At 44.6% G+C, this 23,335-nt stretch overlaps 1 protein-coding gene across 1 annotated transcript; it reads left to right on the top strand.

Moving 5' to 3' along the window:
• The first annotated feature begins 3,989 nt into the window (after positions 1-3,989).
• On the top strand, positions 3,990-9,411 carry NDUFS5 (NADH:ubiquinone oxidoreductase subunit S5). Its single transcript, XM_073670573.1, has 3 exons — positions 3,990-4,139; positions 6,072-6,289; positions 9,204-9,411. Exons 2-3 carry the CDS (start codon positions 6,074-6,076, stop codon positions 9,300-9,302), a joined length of 315 nt encoding a protein of 104 aa, XP_073526674.1. The 5' UTR covers positions 3,990-4,139; positions 6,072-6,073; the 3' UTR covers positions 9,303-9,411.
• Positions 9,412-23,335: the final 13,924 nt, after the last annotated feature.

Genomic DNA, 23,335 nt, shown 5'->3' with positions numbered 1-23,335 from the left:
GCAGATTCTGAACCTGTGGGATCCATCTTGTTTCCTGTTGGGCCTACTTAAAGTCGCATGGATCTCTCACTCATTGCTTGAATATTGTGTCTAGCTGTTAGCCTAGTTCCAGTTCTCCAGCTCCTGAACATTCTTACCCAGACTGTTCTCACCTATCTATGGATTGTTTTCTACAACTCCCTTTTGCTAACTCCAAGAACTTCTACTACAGCTTGCTATTCCTGCTCTTGCTCCTTCGGCCACAGGTCTCCAGCAGTACTACACCAGTATCGTAACACATGCTTGGCGAAAGGAAGTCCACCTGTGCGCAATCTAAGTGTTACTTGGCCTGTCAGTATATACACACCTTTTCTGAAAGGCCACAGAGGCTGCAAAACCATTAAGCAAGAGGCACCACTAGCCAAACACCATGAAGACCAAGGAGATCTCGAAACAAGTCAGGGACAAAGTTGTTGAGAAGTACATGTCAGGGTTGGGTTATAAAAAAGATATCCCAATCTCTGATGATCCCCGGAGCACCATCAAATCCATTATCATCAAATGGAAAGAACATGGTATCACAACAAAGCTGCCAAGAGAGGGCCGCCCACCAAAACTCTCAGCCCAGGCAAGCAGGGCATTAAACAGAGAGGCAGCACAGAGACCAAAGGTAACCCTGAAGGAGCTGCAGAGTTCCCAAGCGGAGACTGGAGTATCTGTCCTTACGACCACTATAAGCTGTACATTGCAAAAGCTGGTCTTTATGGAAGAGTGGGCAGAAAAAAAGCCTTTACTTACAAAAATTGTAACGCTTGTTTTGAGTTGGCCAAAATACTCCCCAAATGTATGAAGGAAAGTGCTGTGATCAGATGAGACCAAAATTGAACTTTTTGGCCACCAAGGTAAATGCTATGTCTGGTGCCAAACCAACACAGCTCATCACCCCAAGAACACCATCCCCACAGTGAAATATGGTGGCGGCAGCATCATGCTGTGGGGATGTTTTTTGGCAGCAGGGTCAGAGAAAATGGTCCAAATCGAGGGGAAGATGGATGGTGCGAAATACAGGGATATTCTCAAGTAAAACCTGTTTCAGTCTGTCAGAGATTTGAGACTGGGATGGAGGTTCAACTTCCAACATGACAATGACCCAAAGCATACTGTTAAAGGGACACTCAAGTGCTTTAAGGGGAAACGTGTAAATGTTATGGAAAGGCCTAGTCAATGCCCAGACCTTAATCCAACTGAGAATCTGTGGTCAGACTTGAAAATTGCTGTTTACCAGAGGAAACCATCTAACTTGAGGGAGCTGGAGCAGTTTTGCCTTGAAGAATGGGCAAAAATCCCAGTGACAAGATGTGGAAAGCTCACAGAGACTTATCCAAAGCGACTTGCAGCTGTAATTGCTGCAAAACGAAGCTCTACAAAGGACTGACTTTAGGACAGGGGGGAGGGGGTGGAATAGTTATGCACACTGAAGTTTTCAGTTATTTTGTCCTATTCGTTGTTTGCTTCACAATAACAAGAAAACTAAATGTCCAAAGTTGTAGTCCTGTTATGTAGATGAACTGATACAAACACTTAAAATAAACTGTGAAATTCCAATTTGTGCGATAGGAAAACATAAAATATGTCAAGTGGGTGAATACTTTTGCAAGCTACTGTATATAAAGCGCTCAGTGTATCTGCACCCCCAGCCACAGGATCTGTACGAACTGAGACAATGCATCACTGAAACAGTGGAGTTCACATCTGAGGATTGGCTGGCACGTGTCTGCACAAAACTACTACCGCCTAGACATCTGCCGTGTCACCAATGATACAGCTGTATTCCCCATAGACAACGGTTTGTTACCATTTCTATCTTCTCAATCTAACCACACGCTGATCAACTTTGTGTAGCTAGTATAAGAAGTGCTGTTGGTGCTTCCTCCACCAGACCCAGCGATCATGTGTATAGAGAGGGATCTGCTGGATCCAATTTAGACATGGAGACGTACTAGTCCATGGAGCCCTATGGGTAGCTGGTAAACGGGTAGAGCAGCTATCTAACCCTGTCGTGCCCCATGCAGTGGCTCCCGCCCTGACAAGGGCAGTACCCAAAACTCATACTACTTCTGTTAACCCAAAAAAAGAGATTGTTCCCTCCTGATGCGTTTCTATCCCAGAGGGTTAAGCACAAAGTGCCAAAATTAGATCTTAGATATTAGAAATACATCCAAGTACACAAAGATGCCTTTGTCCTCCATGGAATACTATGTCTGGCTATGTGCCCACGATGCAGAAATGCTCCGGATTTTTTCCTGAGCGTTTCTGCATCTCCCTGGCAGAAAAAACGCATGCGGATTGTACATGCGGATTGTACATGCGGATTTTACATGCGTTTTTCCTGCCAGGGACATGCGGATGTGAAGCGTTCTTCACATGCATTTCCGCATGTGGGTTGACAAGCGCTTTCCAAGCGATTTTAGCATCACTTGGAAAGTGCTTGACAACTTGGTCACACTATATAAATCCATGCAATCGGCATGGATTTATATATTGTGACCGACAGAATGTTAAAAAATAAATCTATACTTACCTTCCGATGGCCCCCGGAGTCTTTATCCGATGCATCTCGGCTTGTCGGCAGCTCGAGGTACACTGCACTGAAGGACCTGCCGTCACATGACAATGACATCAGCGCAGGTCCTCCAGTCCACTGCAAGCTGCCGGCAAGCAAAGACAAGCACACCGCGGGCCATCAGAAGGTAAGTATAATATTTATTTTTTATTTTATTCTTTTTTTTTACAGGTTCTATGGTTCCCGGGTCCGGAGGAGAGTCTCCTCCTCTCCTGACCCGGGTACCATCTGCACATTGAAACGCATGGAATCCGCATGTACAGATGCAGTGATGCGGATTCCATGCGTTCCAGTGAAAGTCAATGGCGGCGAAAACGCAGCGCTTCTGCAAAATAATTGGTAATGCAGCGTTTTTTTCCACAATGATAATCCGCAGCGGAAATTTCCACAGCATGTGCACAGCACATGCGGATTATTATTGGGGGACATGGCAGACCTTCTACCATGTGTTTTTTAAGCATTTCTGCAGCATTTTTGCCGCTGCGGAAACGCTTAAAAAACGCATCGTGGGCACACAGCCTCTCACTTCTGAATTGTGTGAGATCTAAACTATTACACTTTATTACATAGCGTTCATGTGACGTGTCATACAAAGGTCTTCTTTGGTCTATACTTGGTGTTCACTTGTGTGTTTTTGGGATTATCCCTGTGATTTTAAATTGTTTATTAAAAGTTATATTTTAATAGGGTCTCTCCATGCTGCTAAGTTAGTATGTGAACGAGAACATGTTTTTACAGTTTTATACCGCATATACGGAAAATAAAGTGTGCCTGATCAGGATTGGGGACAAATGGCCTTGACTTTAACTGGTTAAAGCCACTTAGGTCCTTTCCCATGTTTCCTAACAGTTCACTTGCAGCCAATCTATGCTGTCTCCTTGACGGGCGCCAGGAGATAATTATTAATGTTATTCAAGTCACTTGTCAGTGCTTTTAATGTTATGGCTGACTGGTTTACTCTGCATGCTGTAGTTACACGATGACACTCATGACTCGTAGTATTTTGTGTAGGAACTGTATTACCGCGATCAAGCCACTAGGGGGCAGCGGGCTTCTTCAGGCCTGCACAGTTTCCTTGGCCTATCAGTAATGTGGCATACAGCAATGGTCTGTAGCCATACAGCACTGGTCTGTAGCCCTCCGCAAGCCGCGATGCATTGCTATTCCTTAAAGGTGCAGGCCGCAGTAATCCCGCTATCATTATCAACATACTGTACCCCTATTACGTCATGCCAGCACCTCGTTCCTCCAATGGGCAGGTGGCGCTGCAGCAACTAACGGCTAACGCCCATCTCGCCAGTAGCGCTAAATTTCAGACTATCTGCAGTCACATTCTGTGGCTATATTTATATACAAGAGACTTATAAATCAGCTCTATACATATTTCTAGTTATTTCATCCTTAGTAAATGAATATTATAGTGGAATGTGTGTGCCCAAAACAAACATGGCGGCTGCTTTATTCATCACGTGACAGGCGCTTTACGGCTGCCAGTGTCGTGAAGCTGCAGGAGCAGAGGACGTCCGGATCCTTACAGGTGACATTTGAAAACAGGTTTCTTTGTCCGGTGTAATATTGGCTGTCACACTTCTATTCACGTCTGTATTTCTGGGTCATTCTCTGCTCTGTGCTCTAGCATGCTCCATGGATCCTGACAGCAGCATGCAAGTGTCGTAATGGTGTGTGACCCACTGCTAAGCAGGGCACATGGTGGCTGATGGTAATAGTGGTATCCTCTGTCTATGGGATAGTGTGTGGGAGCAGCTTTTGATGCCCACCTGCCCTACACCAGGGTGCACCACCCCAGGAGCCAGGGCACCGTGTAATGGTGGCAGGTGCCTTGTTACTAGGCAACTGTCCAATATACCGTCTGAGCATTTATCCATTCCTGCCCTCAAGAACATATTATTTTTCACACCTTAGGTGATTTTCAGGTGGATTCTGCCCGAATCAAAACCACTTAAAAGTGCTATAAACGAATGAATATCTGCACTGCAATGTAAAAATGACTTTTTTTAGCTTCTTTTAATTACTTTAGGCTCCAAAAGCCCCAAAGCAGCTATAAGAAGAGACCGGTCCAATGTTTAGGTGGCTGCCCTTCACTAGTTAATATATACTGTTATATAATAGTTATATTCACTAGGTATTATACATATACAGTACAGACCAAAAGTTTGGACACACCTTCTCATTTAAAGATTTTCCTGTATTTTCATTACTATGAAAATTGTACATTCACACTGAAGGCATCAAAACTATGAATTAACACATGTGGAATTATATACTTAACAAAATAGTGTGAAACAACTGAAAATATGTCTTATATTCTAGGTTCTTCTTTTGCTTTGATGACTGCTTTGCACACTCTTGGCATTCTCTTGAAAAATACAGTAAAAAAAAAATAAAGATGCTGGCGGCAAAGTCGCTGTAAAAATGTTCATTAACATAGAAAGAGACACAGTGGGTCTGAATCATCAAAGCTTTAGCACCTGTATTCTGGCTTAAAAAGCTTACAAAAGAAAGTCACAAAGTTTTGACATAACTTGAGACTGCGCCAAAATGTAGCAACTTTTGGGGTTCCCACGCCTTTTTTGCCCAACTTCGACAATGTGGGCATGGCGACCGCTGCTTGTCAGATTCATGACAAGCAGCAGCTTTCACTATGCCACAAATCTTACTCCAGCAGCGACAGGAGTAAGATTTGTGGCAAAGCACACACAGAGGTTTACACCACTCCTCATAAAGACTGGTGTTGACAACATCTCTCATGATGAATCAGGGCTTATTGATCCAAGTTTTATCTATATACTATAAATGTCCAGAGTTATTTCCATTGGTGACATTGCCGATGTGTATGCAAGCACGTACGAGCTTATCCTCGGATATGGACGCTACTATTTCAGTGATGCATTGTATCAGGTCTTACAGTCTTTTATATAGAAAAGTCACAGGGTGTTATATATGGCGATCGTGGAAGACAGCACAACATTGGGACAACACATCACTGAAAGAGTGGCATCGATACCCGAGGATATTCTGGCCCACGTCTGTGCAGAACTGGACTGTAGCCAAGACATCTGCCTTGTCACCAATGGAAATCACTTTTGGCATTTGTAGTGTGTAAACAAAACTTAGGTACTACGTCTTTTCATTGTGATAAATTTGTGTTCTGATACCTTAGTTACCCATACTGATGCTATAATTTTACCCCATCCTTTTTTAATCACCCGGGTATAAAAGAAGGAATTATATTTCTCCTTCCTGCTGGATCCACTTGAGTCTTATCTCAGAAACTGCATGAGTGATTCCAGCCGTCAAGAGGTTCTTCAGATGTTGGACACATTCTTCCTGATAGTCCTTGACCAATGACAATGGGATTTTAGGCTGTATTTTTGACTCCAGCATCTTAAGTTGTGTATGTGCTTTGTATACTCTATTAATTCTATTTCTTGGTGCTCTCACTATACAGCTATGCCTTTTATCGATCTTCAGCGCAAGTTGGGAATTGATATTGATAAATGGATGCTGCTGCAGAGTTCTGAGCAACCTTTCCGGCACAGCAGTCGTTGCCATTCCTTTGAGAAAGACTGGGTAGAATGTGCACATGGCATTGGAGCCATCCGAGCAAAGAAGGAGTGTAAGCTGGAGTATGAAGACTTCATTGAGTGTATGCAGAGAGGCAAATTGGTGAGTGAGCTAAATCTGTAGAGGGCACGTTGAGGAATGAGAAATAGTGGTCCGTAGGTTCCAATATTATGCCATGGTACATGTTCTTTATTGAACTCCACGGGATAGAATGTCTTAATCTACTACGGTATTTTATGCCTTGCTTGTTGTTGTATCCTGACCTGCCAGCAGAAGGCCAAAATCCATATAGGTCAGTGAGAATTAATATTGTATAGGTTCAGTGGGGATCAGAGCAATGGAACCCCCACCGATCATCATAAAGGTGCACTTTTATTCCCAATAGAATGGATCGGCACTACGTATACTCAACTGCTGTTCCATTCATTCTCTATGTGGATGCCAGAAAAAGCCAAGCACTGCTCTCGGCAGTTTCATAGAGAATGGATGCAGCGGTGGTTGAGCATGTACACGGTCACTCCATTCAAATGGGGATAAAAGTGCTGCGTTCTGTCTATTTCCCAGTGTTTGGACCCCACGATCTATTAGTTATCACATATCAGATATCCTAGAATGGAGCAGCAGTGCACATGCCCAAACGCTGCTCTGTTCATCCTTTATGGGATTGATAGCCAGTGCTCAACTTTATCTGGGAATGAATGGAGTCGCGGACGAACATGTATATTGCTGCTCCATTCTATGAGGGATAAAAATCCCCTATTCTTCTGATCACTGGGGTCCTAGCGTCACAACCCCACCAATCTATAAGTTATCACCTATCCCGTTGATAGATAAGTTCTCTTCACTGAATAACTGGATTAAAGAGCATCAAAATAACATAATAATGTTTTGTAGAATGAAGGGAAATCTGGAATTTTCCCTATAGTTTTATGTAAATAGACATGTGCAAATAATATCAGACATTACACAGCAATATGTTATCCAACAATTCAGAAGAAGGCCCTGCTTTCAATCTTACGATTTATTAGGATAGGTCATCAATTAGAAATCAGGGGGGATCCAACACTCTTGCCGATCAGCTGTTAGCAGCACCAGCAGTGGCGGGATGTACATATCTAATGGAGCTGCATTGTACAGCTCCGCACAGTGTGTATGACCAATGTTGAGTACTACAGATCAGCTCCTATGCAAGAAAATAGGAACTGATGTGCAGTACCTGGCAGTGTCCACTACACATTGTGCGGAGCTATTCAGTGGAGCTCCATTCATTACTTACATCCAGCCACCGCCAGAGCGTATAGCAGCAGATGGGTTGGGAGCCGATTTACAGACCATACCAATCTGATATTAATGACCTATCGAAGGATAGGTATTAAATATCAAATGCCCGAGAACTCCTTTAAACACATTAGAGAAGAAAAGTAACGTTAATAGTTTTGTGAGCTGCGGTGAAATGTAAGTTAATAAGGAGTTGTACCTCAAATAAGACTGATTCCTTAGGTTTATTTAGATAAATTATTAATCCCGATAAAGAAAGGAACAGCAACTCCATCTGCTATAAAGCTCTTATCTATTGCCATTACAATCCCAGGTGGATGAAAGGAAGAGCTGAGAAATATTAAACATTAAAAGATCACCAGGAAAGTGTTTCATTGATTATATTTTATTCCACAGATAATGGCTTAGTTGGGGGAGATGGACTAGCGCCCCTAGAGGGGATTTATAGCCCATAAATTAAAATGTTGTTACCTCTGTTAAATGTATCTCTGCTCAGGATTAGCTTGGAACTATATAGTACATACTGTTGGTAAGTATAGAAGATATCTGTTTGAAGAGGACCTGTCACCAGCTCAGTAGTGACTAGTTTTTTATCTTATTTTATTCTCATGAGTATTTTGGTGTTTTTTTTTTTTATATTTTTTTTATATGTATAAATTCGCTATATGGTTCCAAGGATAGGAGTATTTTTTTTATCTAGTGCTAATTTTTATGGTCTTTCTCCATGTATTTAGGCTGCTCTGTGTCGTCGCCACATAATGTGGGACGTTCTGAGACGTTGTGCCTGTTCCAAATTAAATAGTAAGATTCAAATACGTGCTCAGAAGAACCACATCTGATATATTGAGCATCAGGGCAGCTCTGTCTTAATTACATCATCGGTCAAGGTTTTATAGCTTGCTAATAGTCATACATGGTAACAATATAATTGGCTCAGCTTATCTCTACATATGTGCTGACATTACCATACATACATCTCATTGGCTGAAAGTAATGCTGTCTACACCCATCTTTTGGATTTTAGGAATTTCTCACTTTCTAGTTTTGTTTCTTGCTTATGTTTTCTCTAAGTATTTGTCTAAAGACATTCCAAAGACTCCTTATCTCACACACACATACGGGCTCAAACTCCATTCTGGTAAGCAGAAGATACACTTACAAAAATCAAAATAGAGTCAGGATAGATAAAGTATAACTCCTGCTCTCACATCTGCATTATTGCCCTGTGAGCCATTCCCCATTGTTAAGACCATAAAAATTAGCACTAAATAAGAAGTCCATATCTGTTGAAGGCAGATTTAGAAAAAAATCTAGATATACTCGGAAGCAGTGGGAATAAAAGAGCAATCACTGGCCACTTTTGACCTTGTGACAGGTCCTCTTGTGTGTGCTTTCTGCTGCCAGTGGAGGAAGCTACATACAGCAGCCATTAATACTCTGCTGACAGGAGCAGTCTGTGATCTGCAGGGAGTGATGGATGCTGTTGATGACTGTATTCTTATTTATTTAGTCATTATTGGGTGGAAGCATCAGTGGATTGTCAGGGCTAACTTTCATGTTGACTTGGTGACGGCTTATTGTCTGTCCTTGTATATATTTTAGAAGGAATGATTTGTACAAGTACAGGTTTGCAGAAAGAGGACTGTCTCATGCATGTAAAGATTCTGGGTGTTGGTGTTGTAGAGTCTTAGTATAAGCCTACTGAACAAGACTATTAATAAAAGTCTCTTCCTTACAGCTGCAACGCTTGAGCATTATTAGAGCGCAAAAAGAAAAGTTGGAGAAAGAAGGAAAATACAAAGCGCCTGATTTCAGTCAAGACAAAAATACCCCGTAATCATCAAAGGAACAGTTATCGTGTCTTTTTTTGTTTGTTTCCTAGTAAATTGTTACTCGGAGGCAACCAAGGGGCTTCTATGTAATAATAAAGTGTACATTCAAGTTTCGCTTCTGTTCATGTTGTATTATTTCATGTATAATAATTTGGGCTAATAAATAGTGACACTAGTCACTACTCACGGACAAGTCGTAAGGCTGGGTAGTCAAGAGGTCCAGGGTCAGATACCAAGAGGGCTCGTCAGAAATAAAGGGATAAGGCAAAGGTATAATCAGGTAACAGTTTGAGGTCAGAATTCCGGGAAGCTAGAGAATCAAGACAAAAGGACAAGGCAAACTGATAGTCAAGGCAAGGTCGGGCAGCAAAGATCAAATACAGGAACACAAAGAGCAAAGCTACAACTGGCACTAATTGGAGGCAGAGAGCCAGCTAAACAGCCAGGTAATCACTCGAATAGCAGACACATGAAGGGAGCCCCGGCACTGATTGGATGACTAAACTGTCGCCTATAGGCAGAATCGTGTAACAAATGTAGTAAATAAAGCCTCCATACATCTAACCTAGGTCTAAACCCAGCTCCAAAGACACTAGTCACCCCTCTTTAATTCTGGTAGTAAAAATTGTGACCCTCCCATCACCTTTCTATGTTTACACAGTCAACAGACGCAGACCCTTCCCTAATATTCAGTGTTGTGCTGTTCTTTTTGCTTCCTTACTCATCAGAGAAGACCCTTCTCTAGTCCATTGATCATAGTGTTGTGCTGTTCCTTTGTTATTCCTCCTGGAAATGGAAAAATTAGTTGACAACTGGGAGGCTAGAGTGACCTATGCCAATGTATTTGTCACTACTTACTCTGCCACTGTCTGCCATTTAATGCTGACAAGGTGTATGTTAGCACATAATGACTATCTACAGTACAATGAGAATGGTAACAGCTACTTGTCAATTTCCACGAGAAATGTAATGCAGAGTTCTAAGAAAAGTAACTGAAATGTCAGGAGAGCTGCCATTTCTTATTTATCTACCTCCTGGAAAATTAGTATCGATCCAACCTGATACCATTAGGTTGGATAAGCATTAATACGGCAATGCCAAAAGACCACTCTGCAGGGTAGGAACTTGCACCACCCACAGTCAAAAGTGGATGAAAATACTTTGTACATACTTTTACTTGGACTTTGTAGAATTCCATTTTTTTTGTCAGGCTTTTTCTAGCTAGACGGACAGCGTAGAGCATAAATCATGGTATGTACCAACACATCAAAGCAAGAACTGTTGGGCCATGGAATAAGAGAGGCCACATAAGCGAAAATAAGTGAAAAGGGCAGTATCGCATTTCACAAGTAAATACCTAGGGTTGGAATCCTAATCCTACAACATGGCTACGTGATGGTTGTTGTAGTAATTCAATCATGGGGCCTTTGTATTCTTAAGCATTTCCTGTGCACATGGAATGTAAACCAAGCTACATATTGTATGTAATCCACCTTACTGACTCACTAAACTGGATATGTGGATCTGGCTTTATCCACGGCCACATTGTCATTTGGCTCAAAGTCGAAAACCCCCTCAAAAGGTAAGTAAGAGCTAATTTATAGGTGCTTGGTTCAATAAATAGCAACCAGAAAGGGGAGGTGGAAGACATATCATAGCCAGACTCGGAGCTTTCGCTCTCATGCTTGATTCTCAATGTAATAAGAGTAATAATTTTATATTCTCTATGGGAAAAGTAATTTAGTGATGCTCATTTAGGTATGATTACAAAAGTATCTCTCCTGACATGTCAGTTTAGGTAAATCCATGCATTTCCCATGAAACAACTGTGAAGCAGCTTTTCTTATAAGACTGGGCTGATCTGTCCCTCTGTTATTTCTCCTGGAAATGTGTGAACTAACTGACAACTGGATGTCTGCAATCGCTCTGGTCAAAGGGCATGTACAGTACGTACACAATGTGACACTGTCTCAACAATTCTTAAGCTGGCCACAGACCTTAGATGTCTGTCGGACGAACGATGCTTTGGCCGATGGTTTGGCAGCCAGCCATCTAGGCCATGTCTTGTGTTCTTTATGAGAAAGCCATCGACTGACACATCGGCCAGCAGCTTATCTCAGGGAGAGTAATGCAGTTGGTAGGCTGAAATCGGACATGGGCTATCGACATCTCTCTTGACTAACAGCCAGCCAGCCAAACCTGTCTACATTGGCGGGTACAGCCGACATTAATCTAATGTTCAGGAATGCGAATATTTCTTCAACTACTTGATCTCTGTCAGTCTAAGAAATTTTTCACACAAGTGAATAAGTTGCCCCTAAGTAAAGTAGATCAACAGAAATTAGGTCTGCGCTCATTTACTTGCATTTATATATTTAATGCTAGTGTACAGGTAGTTATTGCAACATGTGGAAGGCCCATAGGGAAAGTCAGGCCAACATAAAGTAAGGGTGTACACTCTGACTTCATTGCTGTGTCACTTTCTGGGCTTCTTGCTGTACTAAACCAATATTATCCGTTAGTCTTCTCAGTGCTGAGCTTTTGCTATGTAGCCCTTGATGTTCATGAGATCTGGTTATTATTTCCAACCATGGATTAGTAGCAGTCTATGAGTAGTGTAGGCTGAAAGCTGTCAGTCAATGGTGCAGGGGAAGTTACAGCTCATCACTGAGAAGACTAGCAGAGCGATAGCGGCTAAAACTGTAATAGTATCAAAACTATTCGATCCCAGTAAGTGACACAGCACTGGAATCACGGTCTCTGTTCTTATTTTATGCTGCCCTCAGATTTGAAAGCATAAACCTAGCGATAGTTTTCATTTAAAGGAAGATGTTACATGTTTCAGGTTTTTAGATGCAGTTTTAGAAACCAAAACCAGGAGTGGATTCAAAACCTGTATGTAGTAGTATCTGCCCTTTTTACTTTCTCTCCATGTATTCGCTTCAAAACAGATTAAAACCTAAACTGTAGTGTGTGATATGAAAATTAGCGATGAGCGAGCACTAAAATGCTTGAGTTCTCAGTACTCGAATCGGGCAGGTCGGACTTTCGGTCGGGCTCTACTCAGGTATAATGCCTTGTATATAAGGCAAAATTAAAAAGAGAAAAAAAAAGCGCCTCCTCATCCACCCCTCAATAGCTGGGCCATCTCTAACTGTATTTCCCCGTCGGCTATGACTACAGTAGATGACATAGTAGAGGGGGAAATAAAACTACACCCACCGGTAAATGTAATTTTAACATTTTACTACCTTATCTAGGCATGTGGTTTGTGTGATATGGTCAGACACATCCTGTTTAATTTATGAAAGAGGGACTCTGAGACTCACAACGCCTATGCGGACAATGCAAGAACTGCCAAAAATTAGAATGAAGAGAGACTCATACACATTCCGGTAGTGAAACTCCTAGACTCAAAGCCTATGCACTAGGTGCAAGGGCTGCCAAAAATTAGATAGAGGGACTGCAATATACCCTGGAAGTCATGTAGAGGAGGGCCCCAGAAACCATTTTTTCCCATTTTTAAGGAGTGTGACTCCTAGACTGGCAATGCCTATGCAGTAAGTGCAAGGGCTGAAAAACATTTACCCCGAGGGAGGAGGGTATAAATATACAACCCCAGGCAAAATTTATGGAATCACTGGGCTCGGAGGATGTTCATTCAGTTGTTTAATGTTGTTGAAAAAATGCAGATCACAGACATGGCACAAAACTAAAGTCATTTCAAATGGCAACTTTAGGGCTTTAAGAAACACTAAAAGAAATCAAGATAAAGAATGTGGTACTCAGTAAGGGTAACTTTTTTCAGACCAAGCGGAGAGAAAAAATTATGGAATCACTCAATTCTGAGGAAAAAATTATGGAATCATGAAAAACAAACACACAATGGAACCCTCCAATACATCACTAGTATTTTGTTGCACCACCTCTGGCTTTAATAACAGCTTGCAGTCTCTGAGGCATGGACTTAATGAGTGACAAACAGTACTCTTCATCAATCTGGCTCCAACTTTCTCTGATTGTTGTTGCCAGATCAGCTTTGCAGGTTGGAGCCTTGTCATGGACCATTTTCTTCAACTTCCACCAAAGATTTTCAATTGGATTGAGATCCGGACTATTTGCAGGCCATGACATTGACCTTATGTGTCTTCTTTCAAGGAATGTTTTCACAGTTTTTGCTCTATGGCAGGATGCATTATCATCTTGAAAAATGAAGTCATCATCCCCAGACATCCTTTCAATTGATGGAATAAGAAAACTGTCCAAAATATCAATGTAAACTTGGGCATTTATTGAAGATGTAATGACAGCCATCTCCCCAGTGCCTTTACCTGACATGCAGCCCCATATCATCAATGACTGTGGAAAGGTGCATGTTCTCTTCATGCAGTCATCTTTATTAGTCTCATTGGAACGGCACCAAACAAAAGTTCCAGCATCATCACCTTGCCCAATGCAGATTCGCGATTCATCACTGAATATGACTTTTATCCAGTCATCCACAGTCCACAATTGCTTTTCCTTAGCTCATTGTAACCTTGTTTTTTTCTGTTTAGGTATTAATGATGGCTTATGCTTAGCTTTTTTGTATGTAAATCCCATTTCCTTTAGGCGGTTTCTTACAGTTCAGTCACAGACATTGACTCCAGTTTCCTCCCATTCATTCCTCATTTGTTTTGTTGTGAATTATCTGCTTTGAAGACATATTGCTTTAAGTTTCTGGTCTTGACGCTTTGATATCTTCCTTGGTCTACCAGTATGTTTGCCTTTAACAACCTTCCCATGTTGTTTGTATTTGATCCAGATTTTAGACACAGCTGATTGTGAACAACCAACATCTTTTGTAACATTGCGTGATAATTTACCTTCTTTTAAGAGTTTGATAATCCTCTCCTTTGTTTCAATTGACATCTTTCGTGTTGGAGCCATGATTCATGTCAGTCTACTTTGTGCAACAGCTCTCCAAGGTGTTATCACTCCTTTTTAGATGCAGACTAACAAGCAGATCTAATTTGATGCAGGTTTTAGTATTGGAAATGAAAATTTACAGGGTGATTCGATAATTTTTTTCATCAGAATTGAGTGATTCCATAATTTTATCCCTCTGCTTGGTCTGAAAAAAATTACCCTTACTGAGTACCACATTTTTAATCTTGATTTCTTTTAGTGTTTCTTAAAGCCCTAAAGTTGTCATTTGAAATTACTTTAGTTTAGTGTCATGTCTGTGATCTGCATTTTATCAACAAACATTAAACAACTGAATGAACATCCACCGAGCCCGGTGATTCCATAATTTTTGCCAGGGGTTGTATATGTAAGAGAATTGTAGGGGTAGGCCTCATACACAGGGGTGGATTAAGAGCAGCAAGGGCCCTGGGCAGTTTAGAAGGCGCAGGTTCCCCCCCACACACACACACACACACACACCTGACGTATCACGTCACATGATCCCCTGTGATAGATCATGGGATAGTTCACGTGAAATTAATTTGGCACAATATTAATATATTAATTATAATATTTTTTTTTAGGCTGTGTGCCCACTATGCGTTTTTTAAGCGTTTCCGCAGCGGCAATTCTGCTGCAGAAACACTTGGTAGAAGGTCTGCCATGTTCCCCAATGATAATCTGCATGTGCTGTGCACATGCTGCGGAAATTTCTGCTGCGGCTTATCATTGCGGAAAAATCCGCAGCACTACCAATTATTTTGCGGAAGCGCGCCATTTTCGCCGCCATTGACTTGCATTGGAACGCATGGAATCCGCATCACTGCATCTGTACATGTGGATTCCATGCGTATCAATGTGCGGATGGTACCCGGGTTTGGAGAAGAGGAGACTCTCCTCCGGACCCGGGTACCATAGAACCTGTAAAAAAAAGAATAAAATAAAAAATAAATATTATACTTACCTTCTGATGGCCCCCGGTGTCTTTATCCGATGAGTCCTGGCTTGTCGGCAGCTCGTGGTAGACTAAAGGACCAGTGGTGACGTCATTTAGTCATGTGACGGGTCACGCGACTGCTGACGTCGGCAGGCCATTAGAAGGTAAGTATACATTTATTTTTTATTTTTTACCATTCTTTTACGGTCACACTATATAAATCCATGCCGGTTGCATGGATTTATATAGTGTGACCAAGTTGTCAAGCACTTTCCAAGTGATGCTAAAATCGCTTGGAAAGCGCTTGTCAACCCGCATGCGGAAATGCATGTGAAGAACGCTTCACTTCCGCTTGTCCCTGGCAGGAAAAACGCATGTAAAATCCGCATGCGTTTTTTCTGCCAGGGAGATGCAGAAACGCTCAGGAAAAAATCCGAAGCATTTCTGCATCGTGGGCACATAGCCTTACATGAATTGTATGGCTTAATATTGAGCACACGCAGCCATCTATACACAGCAGGAGGCCGCACGTAGCCATCTATACACAGCAGGAGGCCGCACATAGCCATCTATACACAGCAGGAGGCCGCACATAGCCATCTATACACAGCAGGATGCCGCACGGCGCCATCTATACACAGCGGGAGGCCACACGTAGTCTTCTATACACAGCGGGAGGCCGCACGTAGCCATCTATACACAGCGGAAGGCCGCACATAGCCACCTATACACAGCGGGAGGCCGCACGTAGCAATCTATACACAGTGGGAGGCCGCACGGTGCCATCTATACACAGCAGGATGCCGCACGGCGCCATCTATACACCACGGGAGGCCACACGTAGTCTTCTATACACAGCGGGAGGCCGCACGTAGCCATCTATACACAGCGGGAGGCCGTACGTAGCCATTTATACACAGCGGGAGGCCACACGGTGCCATCTATACACAGCAGGATGCCGCACGGCGCCATCTATACACAGCGGGAGGCCACACGTAGTCTTCTATACACAGCGGGAGGCCGCACGGTGCCATCAATACACAGCAGGAGGACTCATGTAGCCATCTATACACAGCAGGAGGCTACACGGCGCCATCTATACACAGCAGGGGGCCGCATGGTGCCATCTATACACAGCAGGAGGCTATATGGCGCCATCTATACACAGCGGGAGGCCGCACGTAGCCATCTATACACAGCAGGAGGTTGCACGGCGCCATCTATACACAGCGGGAGGCCGCACGTAGCCATCTATACACAGCAGGAGGCTGCACGGCGCCATCTATATACAGCGGGAGGCCACACGGTGCCATCTATACACAGAAGGAGGCCGCACGGCGCCATCTATACACAGCAGGAGGCCGCACGGCGCCATCTATATACAGCGGGAGGCCGCACGTAGCCATCTATACACAGCAGGAGGCCGCACGGCACCATCTATACACAGCAGGAGGCCGCACGGCGTCCCTCCAGAGACAGCGGGAGGCCGCACACAGTCACGCGCACACACACACATATATACTGTAAGGTAGCGCTATTCATCACGCTGGAGGCACTCACTTCACCGGGTCAATCAAAGCACACATGCAACGTTTTTACGGTAATTCCCAGTACAGCAGTTTTTTACATCTCATAAACCGCTCATAACATAGTCCATCTCAGTGGCTCGCCGACATGTTACACATAATATCCCAGAGCCTTTCTAGTGACAGACATGCCCACTTGACTCCAGATACAGCCTTCAGCAAGGTAACAATATCAATGTCCACATCAAGCAGCGTTTTTACCTTTGCCGGGTCGTAGCTGCTTCAGTCAGCTCGGTTCTGCCACAGCTGTGGCTTTAAGACTTCCCAGATGGGGCCTCTGGGCCACGTACCTTCAAAGGCTACTGGTATCTCAAACACAGGGGGATCCAGCCTCTACCTTCCAGGCTAGTGGAGTCCCACACAGGGACCAGGCCTCTCGCCCTCCAAGGCTACTGGTATCTCAAACACCGGGGATCCAGCCTCTGCCTTCCAGGCTTCACCAGGCCTCTCTCTCTAGGCCTCACCTGGTCACTCTTTCCCTCCCTGTTTCAAAACTACCAGGGTTTATATATCCTTTTGTGCACACAGGACCTGTGATGATGTCACAGTCACGTGATCAGTCACCTGAGGGGGAGGTAAATGGTCAGCTAGAGCACACCCCCTGGACATTCTAGCAATGCACCAAGCCGCTGCATTACAATACAGACATATACATACACGCATAAACACATTTGAAACACAAAAATACATATAAACAGACATCACACAATGATATCTGCCTGCAAACACACACACACTCACTCTCTCACACACACACACACACACACACACACACACTCACTCACTCACCATCCCCCGGCTCGGCTCCAGACGTCGTCCAGCTCCTGTACAGTGCAGCAGTGCAGCGCGGACTGCGTGACGTCACACTCGCAGACACGGCCGGGTCTCCTAGCAGTGACGCGGCTGGGCCAGCACACAGGGAAGTTAACAGGTGCAGTGCTGGCCCGGCCGAAGAAGAAGTAGCGGCCGTGCGCCGCTGCTGGGGGAGCGGTCCGGGGGTCCCCCGCCTCTGACTGCCGGTATGTGCCGCGGAGCCGCACATATTATAATGAGTTCAATCTGGCCATGGACCCCCCAGAGCACCGGGCCTCCCGGAGCCCCGGGCGGTAGCCCAGATTGCCCTCATTGTAATCCGCCTATGCTCATACACATTCTGTAAAAATTATGAAGGAGGGCATCATACACATCCTGGAAAAATAAAGGGCGAGGGTCGCGTGATGACCCTCTAAAAATTTTAGGTAAAAATTTAGAGCGAGGGCCACTGGGTGACCCTGTAAAAATTTGGAACGAAGGTCGCAAGATGACTCTGTAAAAATTTGGAGCGAGGGCCGCAGGAAGAGGAGGAGGACAAGAAAAAGAAGATACCATGAACCGTATACCCTTTTTTGGGTGAGAAGGGGTGCATGGGAATGCACCAGGAAAAAAGGAACATTTGAATTGGCTTCATATTCCCCTGCTGTCATCCAATGGGCTTAAGAAGTCTGGGCCAATCCAGGCCTTGTTCATTTTGATAAGTAAGCCTGTCAGCAATTTCAGTCGACAGGCGGATGCGCCTATCAGCTATTATGCCCCCAGCAGCACGAAAAACCTGCTCTGACAAAACGCTAGTGGCAGGGCAGGCCAGCACCTCCATAAGGTAGAGGGACAGTTCATGCCACATGTCCAGCTTGAATACCTAATAGTTGTATGGTATAGAGGAATCACGGAGGATGCTGGTATAGTCAGCTAAGTATTCCTCCACTATCTTCCAAAACGTTTCCATCCTACCCCGTGCATCAGGGCCTGGGCGCTGGGAAGGTCTAATGAAACTGTCCTAGACCATTGATAGTGTTCCCCTGCCTCTGGTGTGTGTCTCCCTCGTCTCTCCTCCTTGGTTGCCCAAGGATCTATGACCTCGTTCACCAGCGTTGTCAGATGGGAATTTTTGTACTAATTGTTTGACTAGGGACTTCTGGTACTGCACCATTTTACTAGCCCTCTCCGCCACAAGAAGAAGAGATGGAAAGTTCTCCTTGTTGCGTGGGTCGAGAAGGGTGAACAACCAGTAATCAGCGTTGGCCAAAATGCATATAACACCAGGGTCACGGGAAACGCAGCGGGACATAAAGTCAGCTATGTATACCAGACTCCCAACAGGCAAGACTTCCCTGTCCCCACCAGGAGAACGACTCTCCATCTCCTCCTACTCCTTCTTCCTCTCCTCCTCTTCAGCCCATCCATGCTGGACAGGATGAAACTGGTGTGGGTAGTACCCTCTGTAGCGCAGGCAACCATCTCCTGTTCCCCCTCCTCATTATCACACAATCTGCGCTGAGAAGATGAGATGAGGCTGGGCTGAGTAGTATCACCCTGTGTACTTTCTACCCCCATCTCCACCTGGTCCACATGCAAAGCTTCTTCTTTAATTGTGATCAGCAAGCGTTTGAGTAGACAGGGAAGTGGGATGGTTACGCTCATTATGGTGTCATCGCCGCTCACGATCTTGGTTGATTCCTCAAAGTTTCGTAGAAGCTCACCAATGTCAGACATCCATGCCTATTCGTCAGTTGTTATGTGCGGAGGATGACCGGAATACCGATGGGCATGTTGTTGCTGGTATTCAACTACTGCCCTTTGCTGATCATGAGGCCTTGCCAACATACAGTGGTGTGAAAAAGCATTTGCCCCCTTCCAGATTTCTTATTCTTTTGCAAGATTGTCACACTTGAATGTTTCAGATCGCGAAACAAATTTAAATATTGGACAAAGATAACTCAAGGAAACACAAAATGCAGTTTTTAAATGAAGGTCTTTATTATTAAGGGAAAAAGAAATCCAAACCTACAGGGCCCTGTGTGAAAAAGTGATTGCCCCTAAACCTAATAACTGGCTGGGCCAATAACTGCAATCAAGAGTTTGCGATAACAGGCAATAAGTCTTTTACAACGCTCTGGAAGAATTTTGTCCCACTCATCTTTGCAAAATTGTTATAGTTCAGCCACATTGGAGGGTTTCCAAGCATTAACTGCCTTTTTAAGGTCATGCCATTGCATCTCCATCAGATTAAGGTCAGGACTTTGACTAGGCTACTCCTAAGTCTTAATTTTGTTTTTCTTAACCCCTTAGTGATGGAGCCACTTTTGACCTTAATGACCAAGCCAAATTTTACAATTCTGACCAGTATCACTTTATGAGATAATAACTCTGTGTAACATACCTGGCGGCGTCCTTGCATAGTGGTCCATCTCCCACTGTGCAGGAGCGCGCACTTGATCTCCTGTCCAGAATGTGTCTCTGGCTTCTCTCCATGCTGTCTGTTTGTGTCTGTCTCTGCTGCTTAAGGGCGGCGCCCGATCACTTCCTGCTTTTTGTACCTGCTGTGGGTCACACCCCTTGTGCGTCCTCAGCCTATTGCTGTCTGACACTTGGTATATAGCTCAGCAGCTCCCTTCTATCCCGGCCTGTGCATAGTGTTTTCCTTCAGTGTGTGCTTGCACTCTGAAGGTGCCAGGTCCCGTCTTTGTTTCCTTGTCTGCCTTTCCTGGAGGCTGTATTTCCAGGCCTGTCTGAACTTAGTCCTGTATGTCTCCTGCTTTGCGGTATTAGTTCCCGTGTCTGAACTAAGTCCTGTATGTCTCCTGCTTTGCGGTATCAGCTCCCGTGTCTGAACTGTGTCCTGTATGTCTCCTGCTTTGCGGTATTAGTTCCCGTGTCTGAACTTAGTCCTGTATGTCTCCTGCTTTGCGGTATCAGCTCCCGTGTCTGAACTGTGTCCTGTATGTCTCCTGCTTTGCGGTATTAGTTCCCGTGTCTGAACTAAGTCCTGTATGTCTCCTGCTTTGCGGTATCAGCTCCCGTGTCTGAACTGTGTCCTGTATGTCTCCTGCTTTGCGGTATTAGTTCCCGTGTCTGAACTAAGTCCTGTATGTCTCCTGCTTTGCGGTATCTGCTCCCGTGTCTGAACTGTGTCCTGTATGTCTCCTGCTTTGCGGTATTAGTTCCCGTGTCTGAACTAAGTCCTGTATGTCTCCTGCTTTGCGGTATTAGTTCCCGTGTCTGAACTGAGTCCTTTCTGTGTATCTTGTCTGTCCTGCCTGAACACGCTCCTAGCCTGTTCCTCCTGCCTTCTAGGGGCCGATTACCTAGACCCGTTCCTGTATCTTGTCTGACCTGTCTGAACACGCTCCTAGCCTGTTCCTCCCGCCTTCTAGGGGCCGATTACCTAGACCCGCTCCTGTATCTTGTCTGTCCTGTCTGAACACGCTCCTTGCCTGTTCGTCCCGCCTCTCTGGGGGCAGTATTCCCAGACCCGCTCCTGTATCCCGCTGCAGTGTCGGTCTCCTCCGTACACTCAGTTCCAGTCTGAACTCTCTCCTATCCTTTACCTGTTTTGCCTCTATGTCCGTTCCCTTCCTTTTTCTGCAGAGTCTGAACTCGTACCTAACTCCTGCCTGTTGTCTCTGTACTCCCGTTTGTGAGTTTGTGGTCCACTCGCTACTTCACTGCAAGTACCCTGTGGGTGTCTGGCTCTGTCTTTCCCTTCCTGTCTGTTCCGTGTGAACAGAGTCCTGTCCTGCCCTGCTTCTGCCCGCTGCTCCGGCAGTCCTGTCCTGCCCTGCTTCTGCCCGCTGCTCCGGCAGTCCTGTCCTGCCCTGCTTCTGCCCGCTGCTCCGGCAGTCCTGTCCTGCCCTGCTTCTGCCCGCTGCTCCGGCAGTCCTGTCCTGCCCTGCTTCTGCCCGCTGCTCCGGCAGTCCTGTCCTGCCCTGCTTCTGCCCGCTGCTCCGGCAGTCCTGTCCTGCCCTGCTTCTGCCCGCTGCTCCGGCAGTCCTGTCCTGCCCTGCCTGTACCCTATCCTGCCTGTATTGTTCCTGAGTCCCAGTGTGTACTGGGCCCTATCCTGCCTGTATTGTTCCTGAGTCCCGGTGTGTACTGGGTTCTATCCCGCCTGTGTTCCTACCTGCTAGTGCCTCCCTGTCTGCACTCTAGCTGTGCTTGCCTTTACCCCCCTGCCTGCATACCCGCCTGCCTGCATACCAGTCGTGCCTGCCTATACCCTCCAGTCTGTGTGCCAGCCTACCAGCCTGTTCCTGTATTCCCTGTGTGGGTCAACAGCCGTGTCCGGGGTCTGTCCTGGAGTAGCACCTGGTCCCTCTGCTCGGTTCCTCCTTGGTGCACTGGCGTCGTATGCCGTCGTGCGACCCTGGTCGGATCGGGTGAATACTTAGTCACGCCCCTCCAGGCATACACTCTCCGGCACGGTCCAGTGGAATCACTACCAATCACACGCACACGCCGCTTAGCCCGGGCGTGTGCATAACACTCTGGAACGCTTCAACGGATCCCACTGATTCTGAGATTGTTTTTTTCGTGAAATATTATGCTTCATGATAGTGATAAAATTTCTTTGATATGACTTGTGTTTATTTGTGAAAAAAAATGGAAATTTGGCAAAAATTTGGAAAATGTCACAATTTTCAAACTTTTAATTTTTATGCCCTTAAACCAGAGAGTTATGTCACACAAAATAGTGAATAACATTTCCCACATGTCTATTTTAAATCAGAATAATTTTTGAAACATAATTTTTTTTGTTAGGAAGTTAGAAGGGTTAAAAGTTGACCAGCGATTTCTCATTTTTCCAACAAAATTTGCAAAACCATTTTTTTAGGAACCACATCACATTTGAAGTCTATATGACAGAAAATACCCAAAAGTGAAACCATTCTAAAAACTGCACCCCTCAAGGTGCTCAAAATCACATTCACGAAGTTTATTAACCCTTCACAGGAACTGAAGCAATGTGGAAGGAAAAAATTAACATTTAACTTTTTTAACAGTCACAAAAGTTTTACTTCAGACCCAAATTTATTTACTTTCACAAGGATAACAAGAGAAAATGAACTCCAAACTTTGTTGTGCAATTTCTCCTAAGCACGCCGATATTCCATATGGCTGGAATCAAGAGCAGATGCCATGTCACATTTCGAGAGCCCCTAAGGTGCCTAAACAGTGGAAACCCCCCACAAGTGACCTCATTTTGAAAACTACGCCCCTCAAGCATTTTATCCAGGGGTATAGTGATCAATTTGAACCCACAGGTACAACACAGAATTTGATAACATTAGGTTGTCATATTGAAAAAGTTCATTTTTTCACAAAAATCTTGCTTTAGCCCCAAATTTCTCACTTTTGAAAGAGGTAACACCGAAAAGTGGAACCCACGGTGATACCCACTTTCTTACGAGCACAGAAATATTCCATATGTAGTCAAAAAGTTCTGTTTGGACAAACGGCAGGGCTAGGAGCGGAAGTAGCAATATTTGAATTTTGGAACACAAATTTGGCTGAAAGATGGCAGGCGCCATGTCTCATTTGCAGGGCCCCTAAGGTGCCTAAACAGTAGAAACTCCCCACAACTGACCCCATTTTGGAAACTACACCCCTCAAGGATTTTATCCAGGATTATAATGAGGGTTATGAACCCAAAAGTACTACACATTTGATAACATTAGGTCGTCATATTGAATAAGTCGTCATTAGTGTTGAGCGCAAGTGCTCGCAACTCGAGCTTGCATCGGGTGCTCGCAAC

The sequence above is a fragment of the Phyllobates terribilis genome, unplaced genomic scaffold (genome assembly GCF_046119375.1).
Source record: "Phyllobates terribilis strain yellow unplaced genomic scaffold, ASM4611937v1 Scaffold_2__4_contigs__length_985480577, whole genome shotgun sequence".
Lineage (NCBI taxonomy): Eukaryota > Metazoa > Chordata > Amphibia > Anura > Dendrobatidae > Phyllobates > Phyllobates terribilis.
This window is presented reverse-complemented; position numbering and strand designations above follow the sequence as displayed.